The sequence below is a fragment of the Microcaecilia unicolor genome, chromosome 1, assembly GCF_901765095.1.
Source record: "Microcaecilia unicolor chromosome 1, aMicUni1.1, whole genome shotgun sequence".
Taxonomy (NCBI): Eukaryota; Metazoa; Chordata; class Amphibia; order Gymnophiona; family Siphonopidae; genus Microcaecilia; species Microcaecilia unicolor.
Window position 1 is genome coordinate 8953051 of NC_044031.1, and position 24874 is coordinate 8977924.

Below are 24874 nucleotides of genomic sequence, written 5' to 3' on the forward strand. Positions count from 1 at the left end.
TCAGGTATGATGAAGAAGAGAAACTTTTATTACACTCAGTGCATCTAAAAGGATTCTTTCCACTATGGATCATTTGATGAACTTTTAAGCGTGATAAACACATGAAACCTTTATTACATTCAGTGCATGTAAAAGGTTTGTTTCCCTTGTGGATCATTTGATGAGTTTTCAGGTATGATGAAGAAGAGAAACTTTTATTACACTCAGTGCATGTAAAAAGATTCTTTCCACTATGGATCTTTTGATGAGTTTTTAAGTGTGATAAACAAATGAAACTTTTATTACATTCAGTGCATGTAAAAGGTTTCTTTCCACTGTGGATCATTTGATGAGTTTTCAGGTATGATGAAGAAGAGAAACTTTTATTACACTCAGTGCATGTAAAAGGATTCTTTCCACTATGGATCATTTGATGAACTTTTAAGCGTGATGAACACATGAAACTTTTATTACACTCAGTGCATGGAAAAGGTTTCTTTCCACTGTGGATCATTTGATGAGTTTTAAAGTATGATGAAGAAGTGAAACTTTTATTACAATCAGAGCACGTAAAAGGTTTCTTTCCACTGTGGCTCATTTGATGAGTTTTTAAGCGTGATGAACACATGAAACTTTTATTACACTCAGTGCATGGAAAAGGTTTCTTTCCACTGTGAATGTTTTGGTGTATTTTCAAGCCTGATAACCTGGTGAAACTTTTATTACACTCAGTGCATGTAAAAGGATTCTTTCCACTGTGGATCATTTGATGAATTTTTAAGCGTGATGAACGAGTAAAACTTTTATTACACTCGGGACATGTAAAAAATTTATTTTCACTGTGGATCTTCAGCTGTGACAGCTCACTGAAACTTTTACCACTCTCACTACATGGAAAAGGTTTCTGTCCACCGTGGACTTCTTCGTTGCTTTTCAGAACTGAGGATAAACTAAAACTTTGGTCTAATTTCAAATTTATCTTCTCTCTGCAACTCTTTTCACACTGAGAGCAAGAAAAGGATCTCACCCTACTGTTGGTTCTCTTATCCAGTAAGAAATAATCATTCATATTGAAGATTGTTCCACAGATGTCACACAGAAAGGATTCGTTCTCTGTCCTCTCTTCTTCGGGGAGTTTAGAAGGCTCTGGATCACTGTTACTATCTTGGAAGGGACTCTTTGTTCTCAAGTGTCTCTGGTGCTCAGGGATGTTTATGAGTTCCCCATCACTTCTCTCACTCTCAGTAATTCCAGAAGGTGTTTCTCCGGCAGGGTCTCTCTGCTCCTTCTCCAACTCCTGCTGATTCCTTGCGTGTCTCCTCTCCATCCCTTGGGAAATATTCTCACAGACATTTTTTGACTGTCCTGGTATTTGTTCTGTTTCGACTGGAGTTTCTTCGTGATTTTGCTCTTGCTTGAGCTTCTGTAGAGCCTCATCAACTGTGGATATGAAAAGAAGACATTAGTCATGTATTACTTATATGGACAACTATTATTGATCAAGAAACAGAATTTTCTGGGCTCACAGGCAGGAAAGTGCATCAGAGGATCCAAAATTGGTAAGAACGTGCAAAAGTTCACCAGGCACCATTCTGCCTGAACTTCATTTCCCAGCATTTTATTTTTTAACAAAATGGAGCTCCGAACTTCAAGAATGCAAAACTATCGAGTTTTTAATGAATGAAACCCCAGAATTCATTAAGCCAACAGCTCAGTGGCGTTCAAGACATCATGAATGTGTCATGGTTGAAGGACGGCACTTTGAACACAAATTATGAATTAACTAATGTATTTTCAAAGGTCATACTAAGTGTGTTCCTATAAGGGGCAGTTCCTATGTATAACTTGACTCCTCCAGTGAGGGGCCAAGTTATACATAAGAACTTCCCCTCATAGGACATTTCAAAGCAATGAGTAGGTCATTGGCAGATGTGTCAAGAGAGAAAAAAAAAAACACACCTCAATGGCCCTGTCTACATTCATTTAAGGAAGATCAAGCAGCTATTTTGAGGCATTTGGAAAAGTGCCTGCATGAACCTTAGGAATGGTACAGGTCTTTATCTGCCGTCATTTACTATGTTTAAGACAAAGGAATAAAAGCTGGATTTTGGAAGATATTTGTGGTTCTTCACACGTCAGAGAACTCTTTCCATAGTACATGGTGTTAATCTAGTAATAAAAATTAGTGGAAGGACGGCTGGATTCACCAGCAGATTTCTTCCATCATACTACTACTACTACTTAACATTTCTAGAGCGCTACTAGGGTTACGCAGCGCTGTACAATTTAACAAAGAGAGACAGTCCCTGCTCAAAGAGCTTACAATCTAATAGACAAGTGAACGGTCGGTCCGATACAAGCTTCCTTTGTAAATCTACAATTACTTCATGCTTATGTCACCTCTAGAATGGGTTACTGTACTTGATTTCTGTATTGTGGCCTCACAAACTATTAAAGAGACTGCTGTTCCTTTATTAATGAATAAAAAAGTCTTTGACCATGTTATAGCAGGGACAAATTTGAAGATAACTCTGCCATCGTACTCAAACTATCAGGGAAAACTGAAGTTTTCAACCTCAATCTGGACCCTTAGTTTACTTATTTATTGGGATTTATTAACTGTCTTTATGAAGAGATTCATACAAGGTGGTGTAGAGCAGGTACAGCTTGACTTACTGAAAATGATTCAAGGAATAATTATTTTAAATAGGGAAGTAAATATATATTTGTACAACTTCACTGTGAGACAAACTACAGTAAAGTCATCATGAAAGTGAAACGAGACTTAAGCAATCTATTTTCTTTGGTTTGGTAGAAATGCACCTATCAAAATGAATATTTTTCCAAGATGGTTATATTTGATTCAAATGCTTCCTATTCATATAACAAGATTTTATTCTCTCTTCAGAACACTGGCTTTACATTTTTAGGGTAAAGTGACCCATCGCATTCTGGTCAGCTGGCTCAAATAGTTACAGCTCAGGCCACTGCCTTCTCCTCTGTTGAGTTTGAGCTTTGGAAACACTTCACTGAAGCTTAAAGGCTGAAGCCTTCAGGTGGCAGCTTGTGACGTTTTTCTATGAACATGCAGAGGTGAAAAAATGTCATATTTTCTAGGTTTTATGATCAGGTATGAGTGTGTGTGGTAATACTGAAGATGTTTTTTATTCTGATTTTTGTGTATTACTGTACAGTTTATTGTTATTAAGGTTGATTGGGAATCTGCTTCAATGAAGTTCAATGTAGTTTCCAACCCCTCCTCCTACCGCAGTCTCACTGCTTCTCATCCTTTGAAGTCCACTCCATCCGTCTACTCTACCCGCTGCCACTCAGAGTTGCAGTCATTTACCGCCCCCCTGATAAATCCCTCTCTTCCTTCCTCACCGACTTCGATGCCTGGCTTTCCGTTTTTCTTGAACCCTCATCTCCGTCCCTCATTCTAGGTGACTTTAACATACACGCTGATGACCCAGCCGACTCTCACGCTTCTCAGTTCCTAACTGACATCCTCCTTCAACCTCCAGCTGTGCTCCACCACCCCTACTCACCAAAATGGCTATTGTCTTGACCTCATCCTCTCCTCTACCTGCTCACCTTCCAATTTCTACGCCTCAGCTCTTCCTCTCTCTGATCATCACCTGATCACCTTCACACTTCATCACCCCCCCTCAGCCCTGCCCAACATTAACCAATACTTCCAGGAAACTCCAGGCTATTGACCCTCCCACCTTATCCACAAGTATTTCTAATCTCCTCCCCTCCATCATGTACTCCGAGTCTGTCGACTAGGCTGTCTCCGCTTACAATGCCACTCTCTCCTCTGCTCTGGACACCCTTGCACCATCCATCCCCCGTCCCACAAGGCGTACTAATCCCCAGCCCTGGCTGACCCCTTGCATCCGATACCTTCGCTCCTGCGCCCACTCTGCTGAACGCCTCTGGAGGAAATCTCGCACCCATACCGATTTCCTTCATTACAAATTCATGCTATCCTCCTTCCAGTCCTCCCCATTCCTTGCCAAACAGGACTATTACACCCAATTGACTAACTCTCTCAACTCCAACCCTCGTCGTATCTTCGCCACCCTTAACTCCCTTCCTCAAAGTGCCCTCTGCTCCCACCCCCCCCCCCCTCACTCTCTCCTCAATCACTGGCTGACTACTTCCGCGACAAGGTGCAAAAGATCAACCTTGAGTTCACTACCAAGCCACCTCCTCCTCTTCACCCTTCAACCCACTCCCTCAACCAACCAACCCAGGCCTCCTTCTCCTCTTTTCCTGATTTCACCGAAGAGGAAACTGCCCACCTTCTTTCCTCCTCAAAATGCACCACTTGTTCCTCTGATCCCATCCCCACCAACTTACTTAACACCATCTCTCCTACTATCACCCCCCCCCCATCTGTCATATCCTCAACCTCTCTCGCTCCACTGCAACTGTCCCTGACACCTTCAAGCATGCCGTAGTCACACCACTCCTCAAAAAACAATAACTTGACCCTACCTGTCCTTCCAACTACCGCCCCCATCTCCCTCCTACTTTTCCTCTCCAAGATACTTGAGCGTGCCGTTCACAGACGCTGCCTTGATTTTCTCTGCTCTCATGCCATCCTCAATCCGCTTTAATCCAGTTTCCACCCTCTAAACTCGACAGAAACTGCGCTCTCTAAAGTCTGTAATGACCTGTTCCTTGCCAAATCCAAAGGTCATTACTCCATCCTCATCGACCTATCCGCCGCATTTGACACTGTTAATCATGAAAGCACATGGTGTTCCTGGATGCCCAACTCCCTCTGCCTTCAGTATATGACATTTCCAAAGCAGAGTGAATAAAAAAGGCAAAATAACATAAACTTTCCTCACAGAGAACAAACGCCCCAGAACTGGGGCAAAGAACAAACAAAGGAGGGACGTTATCAACCTCCTGCAATAAAAACAGCATGTAGTAACTCTGATAGCTTGTCTTCAAGTACTCCTGATGAGACACAATGTCTGTATGCAACATCTGTAGAAAAAACTAAAGTCAGACAGGGAGGGATCATGGATTCATCTGCTGTGACTAAAAAGAAAGAAAATTATCAAGGTAAGAACCTAATTTTCCCTTCCTTGTCATCAACAGCAGATGAATCCATTAACTGATGGGATGTACCAAAGCACTCCCTAAGTAGGGTGGGAACAGGCAACTCCGTGAGCAAGCACTTGCGCTCCAAAATGCACATCCTGCCGCACTGCCACATCCAGCCTGTAATGCCGCACAAAAGAGAGCTGAGAAGCCCAGGTAGCCGCACGACAGATCTCCTGAAGAGAAAAAACACCCATTTCAGCCCACGAAGAGGACATTGCCCTTGTAGAGTGTGCTTTAAACAGTTCAGGTGGCGACCGCCCTGAAAGCAGATAAGCCAAAAAAATGAGTTCCTGAAGCCATCAGGCTACAGTGGCCTTAGATGCCGGAAACCCCCGTCGGGGACCTGCCAACAGAACAAATAAATGATCATAATTCCTAACTCATCTGACATCTGCAGATACTGCCACAGAGCCCTGCGGACATCCAAAAGACGCAATTGCCCAAAGGAGTCTGGAAACTCCTCCTTAGAGATGAAAGGAAGAAAGATGGGCTAGTTGAGGTGAAATGCTGAAACCACCTTAGGCAGAAAAGAAGGCACCGTACGAACAGTTACCCCAGATTCCGACAACTGCAGAAAAGGATCCTGACAGGAAAGAGCCTGAAGCTCAGACACTCTTCTAGCCGACGTCATTGCACTAAAAAAACTGTCTTGAGAGTCACATCCTTCTCAGAAGCCCGTTTAAGAGGCTCAAACGGAGATCGCTGGAGCGCCTTCAACACAAGCTCCAGGTTCCAAGCCGGACAAGACGATCGCAAATGAGGACGGAGACGAAGCGCCCCTCAGAAAACGGAGAATATCCTGATGAGCAGCAAGGGACAATCCGGAGACTTTCCCCCGGAAGCAGGCCAACGCTGCCACTGGAACTCGAAGGGAATTGTAGGCCAGGCCCTTTTGTAGCCCGTCCTGCAAAAAGTCCAGCAAAAGTGAGACTGTTGCCAGAGTCGGCAAGATAGACTTTGGCGTACACCACGCCTCAAAAGTGCGCCAGATTCGAGCATAAGTCGCAAAGGTAGACCGCATGCGAGCCTGCAAGAGCGTGGCAATAACCTTATTAGAATAGCCCTTGTCCCTCAATTGCGCCCTCTCAAGAGATAGGCTGTAAGACCAAAGCGGCAAGGATCTTCCATAGTCCCCGGACCCTGAACTAACAGGTTCAGAGCCCGAGGCAAAGGAAGAGGCGCGTCCACCAGCATCCGCCGGAGATCCGCGTACCATGGACACCTTGGCCAATCCAGGGCGATGAGAATCACCAATCCTCGGTGCAGGTGAATCTGAAGTAGAACTCGCCCTATCAAGAGCCAAGGAGGGAACACATACAGGAGGCCCGAGGGCCAAGTTTGAGCCAGAGCATCCAACCCCGCCGAGCGAGGATCTCTCCTTCTGCTGAAAAAGCGAGGGACTTTGGCGTTTACGCTTGACGCCATGAGATCCAAGCTTGGAGTCCCCCATTTGGCACAAATCTGAAGAAAAACTTCTTCTGCCATTTCCCATTCCGCCGGGTCGATTTGATGTCTGCGAGGAAATCGGCTTGCACGTTGCTCTGACCAGCTATGTGAGCCATGGACAGCAGCTCTAGGTGGCGCTCGGCCCAGTTGCAGATCTGAGACGTCTCCGCAGCCAGGGTCCTGCACTGAGTGCCGCCCTGGCAATTGATGTAGGCCACTGCTGTCATGTTGTCCGACAGAACTCAGACAGGAAGACCCTTCAGCGTCCTGTGGAAGGCCAGAAGAGCCTGAAATATCACTCTCAGTTCCAAGCGATTGATGGACCATCCCCTCTTCCGCGGTGGACCACAGACCCTGAGCATAGTGTCCCAGGCAATAAGCTCCCCAGCCCAAAAGGCTGGCATCCTTTATCACCAGACACCAAAAAGGAAGAGCCAGTGGCATCCCCTGCCGCAGCCTGCTTTCGAAAAGCCACCAATCCATACTGTGCTGGGCCAGTCTGTGTTGGTATTCCTGGGAAATCGGAGACCATTGCTGAAGCAGAGCAAGCTGCAGCGGTCTCATGTGAGCTCTCGCCCAGGGAACCACCTCTATGGTGGCCGTCATTGATCCCAGGAGCCCAAGCTCGAGGGCGAGGCATCCGCAGGAGCAGGCGGACCTGATTCTGAAGCTTGAGCCACCTGGTGTCGGGAAGAAAAATGAACCCTGAAGAGGTGTCAAACCGGACCCCCAAATACTTGAGAGACTGAGAGGGGGGTCAGGTGACATTTGGGCATATTGACTACCCAGCCCAGAGTCTGAAGAACTGTAACAACTCTGGCTGTGGCAAGTCTACTCTCGTCTGCCGAATCTGCTCTGATGAGCCAGTCGTTGAGATAAGGGTGAACTCTGATACCCTCTTGCCTGAGAAAGGCAGCCACGACCACCAAGACCTTGGAAAAAGTCCGAGGGGCTGTCGCCAGGCCGAAAGGCAAGGCACAAAACTGGAAATGTTGGCTCAATACTGCAAACCGGAGAAACCGCTGGTGCTGTGGCCAGGTGGGAATATGCAAGTATGCTTCCTTGAGGTCCAGAGACGTGAGAAACTCTCCTAGCTGTACCACCGCAATGACAGAGCACAGGGTTTCAATGCGGAAGTGTCGCATTCCTAAGGCCTCGTTGACTCGGCCTCCTACTGGGACGGCAAATTCTAGCCGGTAACCTTCTCTGATCAGGTCTAGGACCCACTGATCCGAAGTAATCTTGGTCCACTCCTCAAAAAAGAGGGAGAGACGACTCCCTACTACGGGAACCGACAAGTGGACCGGCGCCCCATCATTGTGGAGGATGCCCCTTAACTCCTGGACGTTGCCCGGACGACGACACGCGTTTGTCCAAACGAAAGAGTTCCTCTTCTGGAAACAGGTACGTTGACCAAACCCCGCAAAGCGCACCGGGCGATACCTGCGAGCTTCACGAAAATGTGGCCTGGAAGAGGAGGGAAAAGAAGGACTTTTGGAAGAAGGCCTCGGACTATCCTCAGGCAACCGTTGGGACTTAGAGTCCCCTAGGTCCTTAACAATCTTCTCCAAATCCTCCCCAAATAAAAGAAGGCCCCTAAAGGGTAACCTCAACAGCCTTTGTTTAGAGGCCATGTCAGCCGCCCAATGCCGGAGCCAAAGAAGGCGGCAGGCAGCAACCGTCACAGACATCTGCTTAGCCGAAGCTGTGACCAGATCATAAAGGGCATCAGCCAAAAAAGACAGGGCAGACTCCATACTCGGGCCGACCTCAGCGAGGGAACCCGCTCCATCGGCGGGCTGCTCAACCACCTGCTGCAACCAGGAAAGGCAGGCCCGGGCTGCATAGGAACTGCAAATAGCCGCCCGTTAGGAAAGGCCCGAGATATCAAAGGGCCGCTTCAGCGTGGATTCCAGCCGCCGATCCTGCATATCTTTCAAAGCAACCCCTCCCTCCACCGGGAGAGTAGTCTTTTTAGTCACAGCCGTGACTAAAGCATCCACTTTAGGCATCCCAAAGAGGGTCAACTGACTTTCCCTCAGGGGGTAAAGGTGACACATAGCCCTGGCCACCTTCAAGGGACCCTCAGGGTCAGACCACTGAGCTGAAATAAGCTCTTGGATGGAAGCATGCACAGGAAAAGCCAGAGAAGCCTTCTTAGTGCTAGCCATCCTAGGATTAATAGAAGAGGCAGCCCACTCGTAAGGATCTTCAATACAAAGGGCCTGTAAGGCATCAGAAATGAGAGCTGGCAGCTTGTCGCGGTGGAAGATCCGAACCGCTTTAGGGTCATCCAACTCCTGTGGCAAGCAGCCACCCTCATCTGGATCATCAGTCCGTGAGGTCCTGCCAGACCCCTCAGACTCCCCGAAACTAGACCACGGGGGAGAACAGAGTGAAGAGTCCCCCTCAGACGGGGTATTCACTCGTCGCGTCAGCCAAAAGCTCGGGGGAAAGTTAGAGGCAGGCAGCCACAGAGGAACTCCGGGAGGAGGGGCAATAGGGTAAGGCAGGGACAGGGAAAACCAAGTATGCCTTTAAAGTGGGCACCACCAGCCACAACACCCCATGCTCTACTGGCAAAGCACAGGAGCCACGCCAGGCAGAAATCCAGGAGCTGAGAAGTGACGTCCACACCTGCTGGGAGATAAAGATATACTGAAGGCAGAGGGAGTTGGGCGTCTAGGAACACCATGTGCTTTCAGTGTTCTCTATCTCCACCTGCTGATAGGCGGATACAACCCATCAGTTAATGGATTCATCTGCTGTTGATGACAAAGAAAGTATTATTACTCAACTGTACTGTGTAATAAGTCCTCAAGCTTGGCTTTGCTCCGTAATACCTCCTTTTATTCAGTAGAATATTACTCATCAGTGGTCTATAATTTATTGAGCCTACAAATAGGTGGGAAAATGTGGGATACAAATGTAACAAATAAATAAATAAATTTAAAGGAAATTGCACATGAGGTAGAGAGATGATTAAATATTATCTCAGCTAGGGTAGGAGTGGATAAACATGTCTTGCTGCAGTATGTGCAGCCCGTGTCACTCCTTGTGTGTGTATGAGTGAGATGGGAAAATTAGGTTCTTACCATGATAATTTTCTTTCCTTTAGTCATAGCAGATGAAGCCATTACGTATGGGTTGTGTCCATCAACCAGCAGGGGGAGATAGAGAGCACTCAACTTTTCACAGTGCCTCTTGGCCAGCTAGCTCCACTGCCTCTTCAGTATTTGAAGCTTCCAAAGCAGTATGGCAAACCGCAATGGGAATAACATGAACTTTCCTCACAGCGAATGATGGCCCCTTAACAAGGGCATAAACTCCAAAAAAGGAGGGAATGAACTCGTCCTCCTGGAGGGAATAAACTCATCCTCCACTTTGTATAAACAGAGGGAATACTTGCATCCTCCTGGAGAGAATAAACTCATCCTCCCAAAACATGAACTGGAGGGAATGAACTCATCATCCTATAACTGTAACAAGAATCCTGAAGACTGTTTTCCGACTCCCCAAGGAAGGACTATAACTTCAGGAAAAAGAACAGCACCTAAAATCAGAATCACTGCAATACAGACAATCATACAGGGAGGGCTCATGGCTTCATCTGCTATGACTAAAGGAAAGAAAATGATCATGGTAAGAACCTAATTTTCCCTTCCTTGTCATCAAGCAGATGAAGCCATTATGTATGGAATGTAACAAAGCAATCCCTAAATAGGGTGGGAACAAGCCACACCACGCGCTAGCACCTGTGCTCCAAAGCGCGCATCCCTCCTGGCAGCCACATCCAGCCTGTAATGTCGGGCGAAAGAGAGCTTAGAAGCCCATGTTGCAGCACTGCAAATTTCATGACGAGATAGTGCTCCAATTTCCGCCCAGGAAGAGGAAATCGCTCTTGTGGAATGTGCCTTAAAGGCTTAAGGCGGAGCCTGGCCAGACAGCAGATATGCTGAAAAGATAGCTTCTTTGAGCCAACGGGCAATAATGGCTTTAGACGCTGAAGACCCTCTGAGAAGACCTGCCAACAGCACAAAAAGATGATCAGAGGTCCTGAAAGAATTTGTAATTCGCAGATACTGCAACAGAGTCCAGCGCACATCCAAAAGGTGCAACTGCCCAAATGAATCTGGAAGCTCCTCCTCAACAAAGGAGGGAAGAAAAACAGGCTGGTTTAGGTGAAACGCTGAAACCACCTTAGGCATGAAGGAAGGCACGGTCCGAACCGTGACCCCTGATTCTGAGAATTGCAGAAAAGGGTCGCTATAGGACAGCGCCTGGAGCTCTGACACCCGTCTCGCCGAGGTAATGGCCACTAAAAAGACGGCCTTCAGTGTCAAATCTTTCTCTGAAACACGCCGAAGCAGTTCAAAGTGAGCCCCCTGAAGGGCCTTCAATACTAACCCCAGGTTCCAAGCTGGACAAGGTGCCCGCATGGGAGGACGGAGCCGAAGCACCCCTCTAAGAACCCGTGCCACATCTGGATGAGAAGCTAAGGACACGCCTCCAACCTTGCCACACAGGGAGGCCAATGCTGCCACTTGCACCCGCAGGGAATTATAGGCCAAGCCTTTGTGTACACCATCCTGCAAAAAGTCCAGAATCGGCGAGACAGAAGCCCGCAACAGAGAAAACGCTCTTGAAACACACCAGACTTCAAACTGTCGCCAAATCCAAGCCACGGAAGTGGAGCGCTTACGGGCCTGCAGGAGAGTGGAAATTACCTTATTTGAGTAGCCTTTATCTCTCAATTGCGCCCTCTCAATCGCCATGCCATAAGACCAAAGCGGCAGGCGTCCTCCATGGCCACCGGACCCTGTGACAACAGGTGCGGAACCAGAGGTAACGGAAAGGGAGCCTCCAACAGCATCTGTCGGAGGTACACATACCAAGGCCTCCTGGGCCAATCCGGGGTGATGAGCACCACTTCTCCTGGATGCAGCCTAATCCGCAGGAGCACTCGCCCTATCAAGGGCCACGGAGGGAAGACATACAGCAAGCCCAGGGGCCAGGGTTGAGCCAAGGCATCCAACCCAGCAGAGCGAGGATCCCTCCGTCTACTGAAGAAGCACGGGACTTTGGCATTGGAACTGGTCGCCATAAGATCCATCACTGGCTTGCCCCATTTGGCACATATCTGCAGGAATACATCGTCTGCTAGTTCCCACTCCGCTGGATCGATCTGATGCCTGCTTAGATAGTCGGCTTGCACGTTGCTCTGACCTGCAATGTGAGCTGCTGACATTGACTGTAGATGCAGCTCGGCCCAGTGGCAAATTTGTTCGGCCTGCGCGGCTAGAGCTCTGAACTGAGTGCCGCCTTGTCGATTTATGTAGGCCACTGCTGTCGTGTTGTCCGACATCACTCGGACAGCCAATCCTTCCAGGGTCACTTGAAAGGCCAGAAGAGCCAGAAACACCGCTTTCAACTCCAGGTGGTTGATACACCACTCCGACTCGTCGGGCGTCCACAGACCCTGGGCATGCTTCCCCTGGCAATGTGCACCCCAGCCCTTCAGGCTGGCATCTGTCACCACTAGGCACCAATCGGGGAACGCCAGCGGCATTCCCCGCCGCAACATGCTGTCCGAGCGCCACCACTCCATACTGAGGCGGGCCGCAGGGAGCCAAGAAAGTCTGCACTGATAATCCTGAGATACTGGAGACCATCGTTGAAGTAGAGAATACTGTAGAGGTCTCAGGTGCGCTCTCGCCCATGGCACCACTTCCAAGGTGGCCGTCATCGATTCCAACAGCTGGACAATGTCCCAAGCTCGCGGGCGAGGCATCCTCAGGAGCAGACGGACATGATTCTGAAGCTTGCACCGCCTTTGCTCGGGAAGAAACACATAGCTCGAGGCTGTGTCGAACCTTGCCCCCAAATATTCTAGAGATTGCGAGGGGGTCAGGTAACTTTTGGCCATATTGACGACCCAGCCCAGAGATTGAAGGACTGAAACCACTCTGGCTGTAGCTAGATGACTCTTTTTCTGAGTCTGCTCTGATGAGCCAGTCGTCTAGGTACGGGTGAACCCGGATACCCTCTCGCCTGAGAAAGGCAGCTACTACCACCAGAACCTTGGAGAAGGTTCGGGGAGCTGTGGCGAGGCCAAAAGGCAAGGCCCGAAACTGGAAATGTTTTCCCAACACCGCAAACCACAGAAACTTCTGGTGCGGGGGCCAAATTGGTATGTGCAAATAAGCTTCTTTCAGGTCCAGAGACGTGAGAAACTCTCCTGGCTGTACCGCCGCAATGACGGAGCGCAGGGTTTCCATGTGAAAATGCCACACTCAGAAGTGGAAAGCCCTTCTGCGTTTATCAGGAGGATAAGAAACAGGCAAAGCCAACTCCAAAAGGCCAGGATCCACTGGGGGGGCAGGCAGAGGGTCCGAAGATCCCTGTGGAAGAGCTCTTTTAAGCATGTATGCCCTATGCAGCATTAAAGCAAAATCAGGGGAGAAAACCGCTCCCTGACCGCCCGGATCCTGCCCAGGGCTATCAGCTCTATTATTAGCCTCACTCAGAGGACCCCCCCCCCCCCCGGATTCAGGGCTCTCCGTTGCAACGGAGGCCGCGCCATGTGGAAAATCCAAAATGGCGTCCGCTGCCAGCTCAGAGCGTAAAAGATTGCCGTTCGTCATGCTCGGACCGGCTCTACCGTCTGTACAGCACGAATTACAGAGCCCCGCTACCGATTTGCGCTTGCCACATTTAGAACAGCGCTTTACAGTCTCCGCAGCCATCGCCGAAAACGGCGGTAAAATTAAAAAATGGCGGTTCACGCCAAAAACGTCCCGATCGCGGGCCCACCCCGGAGGAGTCAGAAAACACTCTTACCTCACTAGACCGAGTATCACAGCTCCGGTCCTGCAGAAGAATCTCAAGAAAAAAACCTCTTTTCCAAGATCGCTGCGCTAAAGCGCAATGTGACTTTATTTATTTATTTATTTAACGCTGTGAGGCAAGCAGAGGCAAAAGAGGTAAATAAAAACACTCCGGAGGCTCAGATAAGTAGGAAAGGCAGGGAAAGGCGAACCAATGTGCCTGCATCCACTGAGTGGGAAAGGACAGGGAAAAGCAAGCTAATATGTCCACATCCACGGGGGCATGGGTAAGGCAGGGAGAGGGATGACCTATGTGCCTTCAAAATGAAGCTGCTGTAGCCTCTAACACCCCGGCTAACAACTGGCAAGCCAGGAGCCACCCCCAGGCAGAATTTTGATGGAGCTCGAAGAAGCTGCAGCCACCCTGCTTGGGGAGATAGAGAATACTGAAGAGGCAGTGGAGCTGGCTGGCCATGAGGCACTGTGAAAAGTTGAGTGCTCTCTATCTCCCCCTGCTGGTTGATGGACACAACCCATACGTAATGGTTTCATCTGCTTGATGACAAGGAATAACAAGTTAGTTAATTCTTCCATTAAAGGCCTGGTTGTAATACCCTGTAATACCTCCTCTTGCTCTGTACATTCATTTTATTCATTTGTATTCTGTAATACCTGCCCTTACTCTGCACAGTATTATTACTCACCTGTGTCTGAGTGAGTAACTTCTCTCTCTCTTGACTCATGGGGATCCCAGACATATGGTTCTTCCTCTTGTTTAATCCTTGATAATGCATCACGACTGACCTTTTCAAAGCCTGTTTCCAGGAATACAAAAATATTAGCGGTATTTTCCTTATATTCACAGAAAAATAGACAGAAGTAGTTCTCAAGGGAAAAGAATATGACGGATCTATTCCTGCCACCCATCAAAAAGCAGAGGGATCTGGGGGTTATTATACCTCGCTTCAAGTACTCTGGTAATGGAACAGGTCACAAGTTTTTTTTACTATAAAAATGTCTATCACTTAAGAATCGGGGGGCTGTGATTGTTTGAAATTGGCACATTATAAAATCCCTTAATATAAAGAACTGTTTTGGGAGACCCTAGTGAGTTGTCTTAAAGGGTGACCGCTTAGCCCTTCAGCTCCCTCTCCCCTCAAATTCAAATCAACATTTTTACACTCCCGTCCCTGCTGTCACAGTATAAAATTATACGAGAACTGAAGAGGAGAAACACCTGCTGATGAAAGGAGAGGTTTAGTGCAGGCAAAGGCTCATATCTCACTTTCCCCACGGACACTCCTGATGCCAAGTAAGACACGGATATCAATTCTGTAATTATGCGCCTACGGTTACGTGCCGCTGGCACACATAAATAGAAAGATAATTTGCACTTGCTCACATAAGCACCCTAAGCAAAGGGGCATTACACACGGTCAGAGCACGGGCAGGGCTCCCACCCATATGTGTAACTTACAGTTGCTGTCATATTTAGACACCTGCCAGGTCTATGGCTGGTCTAACTGTAACTGCCTATACATTAAGGCATGATGATGGTAAAATTATGTATCATACCTGATAATTTTCTTTCCATTAATCATAGCTGATCAATCCATAGACTGGTGGGTTGTGTCCATATACCAGCAGGTGGAGATAGAGAGCAAACTTTTGCCTCCCTATATGTGGTCTTGTGCTGCCGGAAACTCCTCAGTATGTCGATATCAAAGCTCCATCCGCAGGACTCAGCACTTAGAGAATTACACCCACGAAGGGACACTCTGCCCAGCTCACCACCGCCGAAACGGGGGAGGGGAATTAACCCAGCTCATCCCCACACAAGTGGGGGAGGGGAATCCGTCCAGCTCATCCCCGCGGAGCGGGGTAGGGACACCACACCCGCCGATGCGGGGGGATCTGGCTTATCCTGCAACCGCAACCGCGGGAGGAGCTGACTGACCCTAACACCGCCGAAGCGGGAGGGGTACAAAGCTGCCCTACAGCCGCACGAAGCGGGAGGGAGTGCCGGCAGAATTTAAATCTCAATCCAGCCCTGTAAAACGGAGGGGAGAGGAATGCAGCAGCTCACTGTAACACAAACTCGTCTCAACTCTTGAAGAATCCAAGTGAAAGAAGAACTTGAACACGAAGTCCTCCTGAAGTAACTGAAGGCTAAACTTGAACCTAAAATTCAACCAGAATATAAACAGTACAGATATCTGGGAGGGGCTATGGATTGATCAGCTATGATTAATGGAAAGAAAATTATCAGGTATGATACATAATTTTACCTTCCATATCATCAAGCTGATCAATCCATAGACTGGTGGGATGTACCGAAGCAGTACTCACCCAGGGCGGGACATAGAAATCCCTGACCGCAACACTGAAGCTCCAAACCGGGCCTCCGCCCGAGCAGCCACAGTCAAGCAGTAATGCCTGGCAAAGGTATGGGCCTTCCCCGCGGCCACCTAAGCCGCTGCAATGGCTTCCTTGCCCATCTTGCCACTGTAGGCTTAGAAGCCTGCAGACCCTTACGAGGACCTGTAAACAGGACAAACAGATGATCCGATTTCCGGAAATCATTGGTCACTTCCAAGTATCTGATGATGACTCATCTCACATCCAGAAATTGAGAGCAGAGTATTCCTCTGGGTAGACCTCCCTACGAAAGGAAGGGAGACAGAGCTGCTGAATCACATGGAAGCGAAAAACAATCTTGGGCAGGAAGGAAGGCACTGTGCGAATAGTCACTCCTGCCTCAGTGAACTGCAGAAAAAGCTCTCGACATGAGAGTGCCTGGAGCTCGGAAACTCTTCTGGCTGAAGTGATAGCCACCAAAAAGACTGCTTTCAACGTCAGGTCTTTCAGAGATGCCCTCGACAAGGGTTCAAAAGGCGGCTTCTGCAATGCTCTTAGCACCAGGTTGAGATTCCACGCAGGCACCACTGAGTGCAGAGGAGGGCGCAGGTGATTAACTCCCTTGAGAAAGCGCACCACATCTGGCTGCGAAGCCAGGGAAGCACCCTTCAGGCGGCCCCTGAAGCAAGCCAGAGCCGCTACCTGAACTTTCAGGGAACTGAGCGACAGGCCTTTGTCCAGACCTTCTTGCAGGAACGCCAACACTGAAGAAATTGGAGCAGTGAAGGGAGAAAGTGAGCCTGCTTCACACCATGCTGCAAAGATACGCCAAACCCTGGCGTAAGCAGTAGAAGTAGAGCGCTTCCTCGCTCTCAGCATAGTGGCGATGACCTTGTCTGAGAAGCCCTTCTTTCTCAGACGCTGCCGCTCAATAGTCAGGCCGTAAGACCAAAGGGGGAGGGATCCTCCATCACCACGGGACCCTGATGTAACAGGCCCTGCTCCTCTGGCAGCCGCAGAGGATCGCCGACTGAGAGCCTGATCAAGTCCGCATACCAGGGACGTCTGGGCCAATCCGGACCCACCAGGATTACCCTGCCGGGATGCTTTGCCACCCGGTCTAGCACCCTGCCCAACATGGGCCAGGGCGGGAACACATAGAGAAGCTCTTGTGTCGGCCACTGTTGGAGAAGAGCATCTACTCCCAGGGATCGAGGGTCCCGTCCTCTGCTGAAAAAGCGCGGCACTTGGCAATTGGCCGATGACGCCATCAGATCTAGGCTCGGCTGGCCCCAGCGCTTCGTGATGCCCAAGAACGCCTGAGCAGATAGCTGCCACTCTCCGGGCTCCAAGGTATGGCGACTGAGAAAGTCCGCCTTGACATTCATGACTCCGGCAATGTGGGCCGCTGACAGCTGTTCCAGGTTCGCTTCCGCCCACTGGCATAGATTCATGGCCTCCTTGGCTAGAGGGGCGCTCTTGGTACCTCCCTGGCGGTTGACATAGGCCACAGCCGTGGCATTGTCCGACAGGACCTGTACAGGCTTCAACACCAGTACCGGGATGAACTCCAACAACACCAACCAAATGGCTCTGAGTTCCAGGAGGTTGATAGACCACTTGCCTCTGCAGGAGACCAGAGCCCCTGCGCTGTCCTTCCCAAGCAGTGGGCTCCCCAGCCCATCAAAGAGGCGTCTGTCGTGACGACAATCCACTCCGGGGTCACCAGAGGCATTCCTGCAGACAACTTGTCTGTCTGCGTCCACCAGCTCAGCGCCTTGCGCACTGCTGGGTCCAAGGGAAGGCGCATAGCATAATCCTCCGACATCGGAGTCCAGCGCAGCAGCAGAGATTGTTGTAGTGGTCTCATATGAGCCCTGGCCCAGGGCACTACTTCCATCGTGGCCGTCATAGAGCCCAACAGCTGCACGTAGTCCCAAGCCCGAATAGGAGAGGCTACTAGGAACTAGTCCACCTGAGCCTGAAACTTGACAATCCGATTGTCTGGCAGGAACACTCTGCCCACTTGGGTGTCGAATCGAACTCCCAGATACTCCAGGGACTGAGTCGGGCGCAGCTGGCTTTACTCCCAGTTGATGATCCACCCCAGGGAGCTCAAAAGAGCAACCACCCGGTTCACAGCTTTGCCGCGCTCTGCATAAGAGGGGGCTTGGATCAACCAGTCGTCCAGATAAGGATGGACTTGAACTCCTTCCTTCCTCAGGAAGGCCGCGATGACCACCATTACTTTGGAGAAGGTCCGCGGAGCAGTAGCCAACCCGAACGGGAAGGCTCTGAACTGGAAGTGTCGGCCCAGTACTGCAAAAAGCAGAAAGCGTTGATGAGGAGGCCAGATGGGAATATGCAAGTACGCTTCCTTGATGCCCAAGGATGCCAGGAACTCTCCTGCCTTCACTGCCGCTATAACAGAGCGGAGGGTCTCCATGCGAAAGTGCCGAACTTTCAAGGCCCAATTGACCCCTTTGAGGTCGAGGATAGGCCGTACAGAACCTCCTTTCTTTGGTATCACAAAGAAAAAGGAGTAACATCCCTTGCCAAGCTGATTTTCTGGCACCGGAACGACCGCCCCCAGGCGGATCAGATTGTTCAAGGTCTGCTGCACTACCACAGCTTTGACCGGAGACTTGCAGGGAGAGAGTACAAACCCGTCTTTTAAGGGTCGGCAGAACTCTAGCTTGTAGCCGTCTCTGATGACTTCCAGCACCCAAGCGTCTGAAGTTATTGTGGTCCACTCGCCCATAAACGAGGACAGCCGTCCTCCAATCTGCACTGAGGCGTGGACCAAGGCCCCGTCATTGGGTACGAGACCCTGGGGGAGGACCGGAGGGAGCACCTCCGGGACGGCAGTCTCTGCGAAAGGAATGCTGCTTGGGGGAGAAGTTCCTCTTGAAGGAAGAGGGGGCAGAGGAGCCCGACCTGCCCGGGCGGTACCGACGGGCTTCCTGAAACCGTCCTCTGGAGGTACCAGGGCGAGTACTAGCCCGAACCCTGACCTCTGGTAACTTCTTGCCCTTAGACGTGCCGAGATCGGTCACGATTTTGTCCAGCTCGACCCCAAAGAGCAGCTTGCCTTTAAAAGGCAATCTAGCCAGGCGGGATTTAGAGGCGTGGTCAGCAGACCAATGTTTCAGCCAAAGCCACCGCCGCGCAGAGATTGTCTGAGCCATGCCTTTCGCTGAGGCCCTCAAGACATCATACAGCAAGTCTGCCAAATAGGCTAAGCCCGATTCCAGGGCCGGCCAATCAGCCCTCAAGGAAAGATCCGAGGGGAAAGCCCGCTGCACCATAGTCAGGCACGCCCTGGCCACATAGGAGCCGCAAATTGAGGCCTGCAAACTTAAAGCAGCTGCCTCAAAGGACGACCTTAAGGCCGCCTCCAATCTTCTGTCTTGGGCGTCCTTTAGGGCCGTGCCACCTTCCACCGGCAACGCCGTTTTCTTAGTCACCGCAGTGATTAAAGAATCCACGGTAGGCCACAGATAGGCCTCACGTTCCCTTTCAGTCAAAGGATAGAGGTGGGACATAGCCCTAGCCACTTTAAGGCTCGCTTCTGGGACATCCCATTGAGCCGCAATTAAGGTGTGCATGGCATCATGCACGTGGAAGGTTCTAGGCGGGCGCTTCGTCCCCAGCATAATGGCAGAGCCAACAGGGGCTGAGGGAGAGACGTCCTCCGGAGAGGAAATCTTCAAAGTGTCCATGGCCTGTATCAACAGGTTGGGCAAATCCTCTGAGCTAAAAAGCCGCGCTGCAGAGGGGTCATCCGCTGCATCCGAGCGGGGATCCATCTCCTCCAAGTAATCCGCAAAGGACCGTTGGGAGAACTCAGATACGCTGCCCTCATCTACATCGGAGGAGACAAAGTCCTCCAAGGCCTGGGAAACAACCCGAGGGCGTTTACCTCTGGGAACCTCAACCTCTTTACCAGACGAGGGAGCAGGGGCAGCGTTTTGCATAAGGAAGGTCTGATGCAGCAGCAAAACAAACTCGGGGGAGAAACCCCCCAGACTGTGCACTTCCGCAGCCTGGGCTACAGCCCTAGACGCACCCTCAACCGGCGCTCGCAAGAGCGGGGGAGAGACATGCTGCGCATCCAAAATGGCGTCCGGCGCGACACTCCGCGAAGGAGCCGCGCGGGAAGAACAGCGCTTAACTTTAGCCGCTTTTGTGCCGTCGCCCAAATTAAGGGCGTTCATGGCATTAATGTCTCCAACCTCAAGGGCGGCCCAAGAAGAAGCCGTCCGAGCCGCGTGGCCGGCCAAGATGGCGGAGGCGAGGAGCGGGGGATGGGCGTTTATGGCGGGAAAAACCGCCACGCCGGAGGAAGGACCGGGACATTCATCGGTCACGAAACTGTCACCCAACAAGGGCGAATCAGGCTTTAAGACCCCCGCATCCCCTCTAGAAGCGCTCAAGCGATCCGGGGAGCGACTCTTTGCGCCCTCGCCCTCCGACGCCATATGCCACGAGGAGAAGAATCGGGGAACCCCCTGCCCGCTATAAAAAGGTAAAAATTACCTGCTTGCCGCTCCAAGCTGTAACGACCTGGTGTCCCAGTGAGTAGCTGCAATAAACGTTTAAATAAACGTCGAAATAAACGCCTTTAAGGACGTTCAAAATTATTTTTTTTTTTTTTGTTAACGGAGCCAGCGGGAGGGGGGAGAAAAGGAGGGACCTGACACCACCAGGTTTGCACTTGCTCAAAAGAGCCCTCAACCCCAGGCACTCAACAAAACCTAAGAATTAGGCTTGGAGGCCTAGCCAGAGCTGCTGCTGTGTGTGACCACCACCAGCTGAGATAGAGAACATACTGAGGAGTTTCCGGCAGCACATGACCACATATAGGGAGGCAAAAGTTTGCTCTCTATCTCCACCTGCTGGTAGATGGACACAACCCACCAGTCTATGGATTGATCAGCTTGATGATATGGAAATAAAGTTACGCTAGTATTTCCATAACGACACCTGGGTGCCCTCCAAACAGCTGCTGGTGTGGAGGATAACAACTCACTGGCAAACACAGATGTTTCATACCTAATACTGTGAAAGACCCGCTCTATGAATTGTTAATATGTGTCCCAGCTTGAGACCCATCCACTGGAATAGTGGTGGGCCGAGTTACATAGCTTAAACTGCTGAAAAGCACTGATTAGGCCTGAAAATCTGATGATGGCCTTGTTGCTGAGCGCCTGCAGAAGCAGGGCTGCTTGATAAGCCTTATTAGAATTTAGTGTGACATTCAAAAGCAGTGCAAAAGCCAAGATCAAGGAATTAATGGCTAAAATCCTAAAAAGTTTGGTTCAGAAAATGGAGTCTGCTGCAGCTAAAATGGCACCTAGAATCACAGGATATAAAACTGATCTCTCTATATTAGGAAAGATGTTTACAAGTCCGGAAATTGACGTTATTGAGAAATATTAGGAGGGGGGGGGGGTAGGTGGGCTCCTGACCTGCGGTTAAGTATGATTTACAGATGGAAAAAAAAAAAAGTGTCTCTCCATTGAATTGTATGGGCAGCAAATACTATATAAGAAATGTAAATCTGAGTTGAAATCGGAGTCCTTCCCCAATGCCAGTCTGAGGGCGAAGCTACGGTCGGTTGAACTGAGATCTGACTGATGTGTGTACCAGCTTGAAGTTTCAATTGGTGAGAATAAAGACTATTTCTATCACTACCCTTCTCTAAGTCTGAGTTTCAATCTTTTGATTGTCTATCTGTTTCTTTGAACAGTCTCACACAAATAGTGTGCACACAAGTAAATTATCTTTTACTCATCTATACATTATGTGGCAAAATAAATGGCCAAAGATTCACCTAGACCCCAGAGGCCAGAAAGCCGAGGTCCTGGGGCTTAGATTTGAACTGCGCCTTCTGTCAACCCCTCTGTGCCTCCGTGTCAAAACTCCCTCCCCGTGGAGAGGGGTTCCCCAACACCCCAGAGGGGTTCCCTGGAGGTCTAGAGAGGGGTGGTTTAAACAGAATGTTGAAAAGAGCAGGAACAAAGACTGATCCTTGTCATGATCTGGTACACTCCGCTTTAGTTAACACATGAAATCAGCAATTAATGATGATTTCTTGTATTACTCTTATCATGTGTTGATCCTGGAGACAATTCTGCAGCTTCACAGTGTCAAAAGCTGAGGAAATGATCAATGAACACAGCACCACACTTTTGACTGGTCTCAGTAGCTATTTTAACACACTCTGTTGCATCCAAGTACTGAGTATTTGTGATGCTCTGCACCTTTTTTCAGTCATGATAGAAGAACTAGAGGAAAATCTCTCTTTGACTGGAAGAGGAGGAAACTTGTAGGACACACAGGAAGGTCTTAAGATAACAGTGTAAGGATCGGGACTGAGGCACCCTAAGACAATCAGCAGAGCCGAGACACATTCTGATCAGACTTCAAAGTGCAGAAGGTACAGAAAATATGCCAAATTTCTATTAAATCAGACGCTGTTCCTCTTAAGAAAATGAAGACAAAGCAATTCTTACCTAGGGAGATCAGGATCTCATAATTCTCCTTCATCACCTCCCTGTAAAGCTCCTTCTGCCCTTCATCTAAATACTCCCACTCCTCCTGGGAGAAAGAGACAGCGATGTCCTCAAATGTCACCCGCATCTGAAACAGAAATCAGAAATACACTCAGGGAAACGTGGGGGTGCTCAGAAAGCATTAGATTTCAGCTACCTTTATTCATTTAACATTTTGGGAATGATCTAGAATGTAGATGCCCTGTGCAGGTGTAAGACACCCATTGCATGTGTAAATCAGCAAGCAAGGATAAGCAGCCATTTTAGGAAAGGCAGCTACTTCTACTTGGAAGTGGAAGCATGGGAAAATTAGGTTCTTACCTTGGTAATTTTCTTTCCTTTAGTCATAGCAGATGAATCCATTACGTATGGGTTGTGTCCATCAACCAGCAGGGGGAGATAGAGAGCACTCAAAAACCATAGTGCCTTATGGCCAGCTAGCTCCACTGCCTCTTCAGTATTTGAAGCTTCCAAAGCAGTATAACAAACCGCAATGGGAATAACTACTACTACTACTTGACATTTCTAAAGCGCTACTAGGGTTACGCAGCGCTGTACAATTTAACATAGAAGGACAGTCCCTGCTCAAGGAGCTTACAATCTAAAGGTCAAATGTACAGTCAGTCAATTAGGGGCAGTCAAATTGGGGCAGTCTAGGTTTTGTGAAAGGTATAAAGGTTAGGTGCCGAAAGCAACATTGAAGAGGTGGGCTTTGAGCAAAGATTTGAAGATGGGTAGGGAGGGGGCTTGGCGTAAGGGCTCAGGAAGTTTATTCCAAGCATAGGGTGAGGCGAGGCAGAATGAGAGGAGCCTGGAGTTGGCGGTGGTAGAGAAGGGTACTGAGAGGAGGGATTTGTCCTGTGAGCGGAGGTTACGGGCGGGAACGTAAGGGGAAATGAGGGTAGAGAGGTAATGAGGGGCTGCAGACTGAGTACATTTGTAGGTAAGAAGGAGAAGCTTGAACTGTATGCGGTATCTGATCGGAAGCCAGTGAAGTGACCTGAGGAGAGGGTTGATATGAGTATATCGGTTCAGGCGGAATATAAGACATAAAGCAGAGTTCTGAACGGACTGAAGGGGGGATAGATGGCTAAGTGGGAGGCCAGTGAGGAGCAGGTTGCAGTAGTCAAGGCGAGAGATAATGAGAGCGTGGACGAGAGTATGGGTGGTGTGCTCAGAGAGGAAAGGGCGAATTTTGCTGATGTTAAAGAGAAAGAAGCGACGGGTCTTGGCTATATGCTGGATATGCGCAGAGAAGGAGAGGGAGGAGTCGAAGATGACTCCGAGGTTGCGGGCAGGTGAGACGGGGAGGATGAGGGTGCCATCAACTGAGATACAGAGTGGAGGAAAAGGAGAAGTGGGTTTTGGTGGACTTTCTTCACAGCGAACGATGGCCCCATGACAGGAGCATTAACTCAAAAGGAGGGCATGAACTCATCCTCCTGTAACAGAACAGAAATCCTGAAGACTGTTTTCCAACTTTCTCCCAAGGGAGGAATATATCATCAGGAAAAACTGAACACACAGAGTCACATCAGTAAACAGTCAATCAGACAGGGAGGGCTCATGGATTCATCTGCTATGACTAAAGGAAAGAAAATTACCAAGGTAAGAACCTAATTTTCCCTTCCTTGTCATCAGGCAGATGAATCCATTACGTATGGGATGTAACAAAGCAATCCCTAGATAGGATGGGAACAAGCCACACCACGCGCTAGCACTTCTGCTCCAAACTGCGCATCCCTCCTGGGAGCCACATCCAGCCTGTAATGTCGGGCAAAAGAGAGCTTAGAAGCCCATGTTGCTGCACTGCAAATCTCATGAAGAGAGAGTGCTCCAGTTTCAGACCAAGAGGAAGAAATCGCTCTTGTAGAATGCGCCTTAAAGGCTACAGGCGGAGGCCGGCCGGCCGGCCAGCAGATAAGCTGAAAAGATAACTTATTTGAGCCAACGGACAGTAGTGGCTTTAGACGCTGAAGACCCTCTGCGAGGAACTGCCAACAGCACAAAAAGATGATCAGAGGTCCTGAAAGAATTTGTAATTTGCAGATACTGCAACAGAGTCCTGCGCACATCCAAAAGGCGCAACTGCCCAAAAGAATCTGGGAACTCCTCCCTAGCAGAGGAGGGTAGAAAAACAGGCTGGTTTAGGTGAAATGCTGAAACCACCTTAGGCATGAAGGAAGGCACGGCACGTACCGTTACCCTGGACTCTGAGAACTGCAGAAATGGGTCTTGACAGGACAGTGCCTAGTGTTCTGACACCCGTCTTGCCGAAGTGATGGCCACCAAAAATATGGCCTTTAGAGTCATATCTTTCTCTGAAGCTCGCCGAAGCAGCTCAAAAGGAGAACCCTGAAAAGCCTTCAAAACCAGCCCCAGGTTCCAAGCTGGACAGGGTGCCCACACGGGAGGCCGGAGCCGAAGCACCCCTCTAAGAAAACGTGCAATATCTGGATGCGCAGCTAAGGACACACCTTCAACCTTGCCACGCAGGGAGGCTAAAGCTGCCACTTGCACCCGCAGGGAATTGTAGGCCAAGCCTTTTTGTACACCATCCTGCAAAAAGTCCCGAATCAGCGA

General features: G+C 49.4%; 1 protein-coding gene across 1 annotated transcript; it reads right to left on the bottom strand.

Moving 5' to 3' along the window:
- On the bottom strand, positions 1-22286 carry LOC115460722 (zinc finger protein 271-like). Its single transcript, XM_030190485.1, has 4 exons — positions 22253-22286; positions 14081-14191; positions 820-1419; positions 1-62 (listed from the first exon to the last, which is right to left on the bottom strand). Exons 1-4 carry the CDS (start codon positions 22284-22286, stop codon positions 1-3), a joined length of 807 nt encoding a protein of 268 aa, XP_030046345.1.
- Between the last annotated feature and the right edge of the window lie 2588 nt (positions 22287-24874).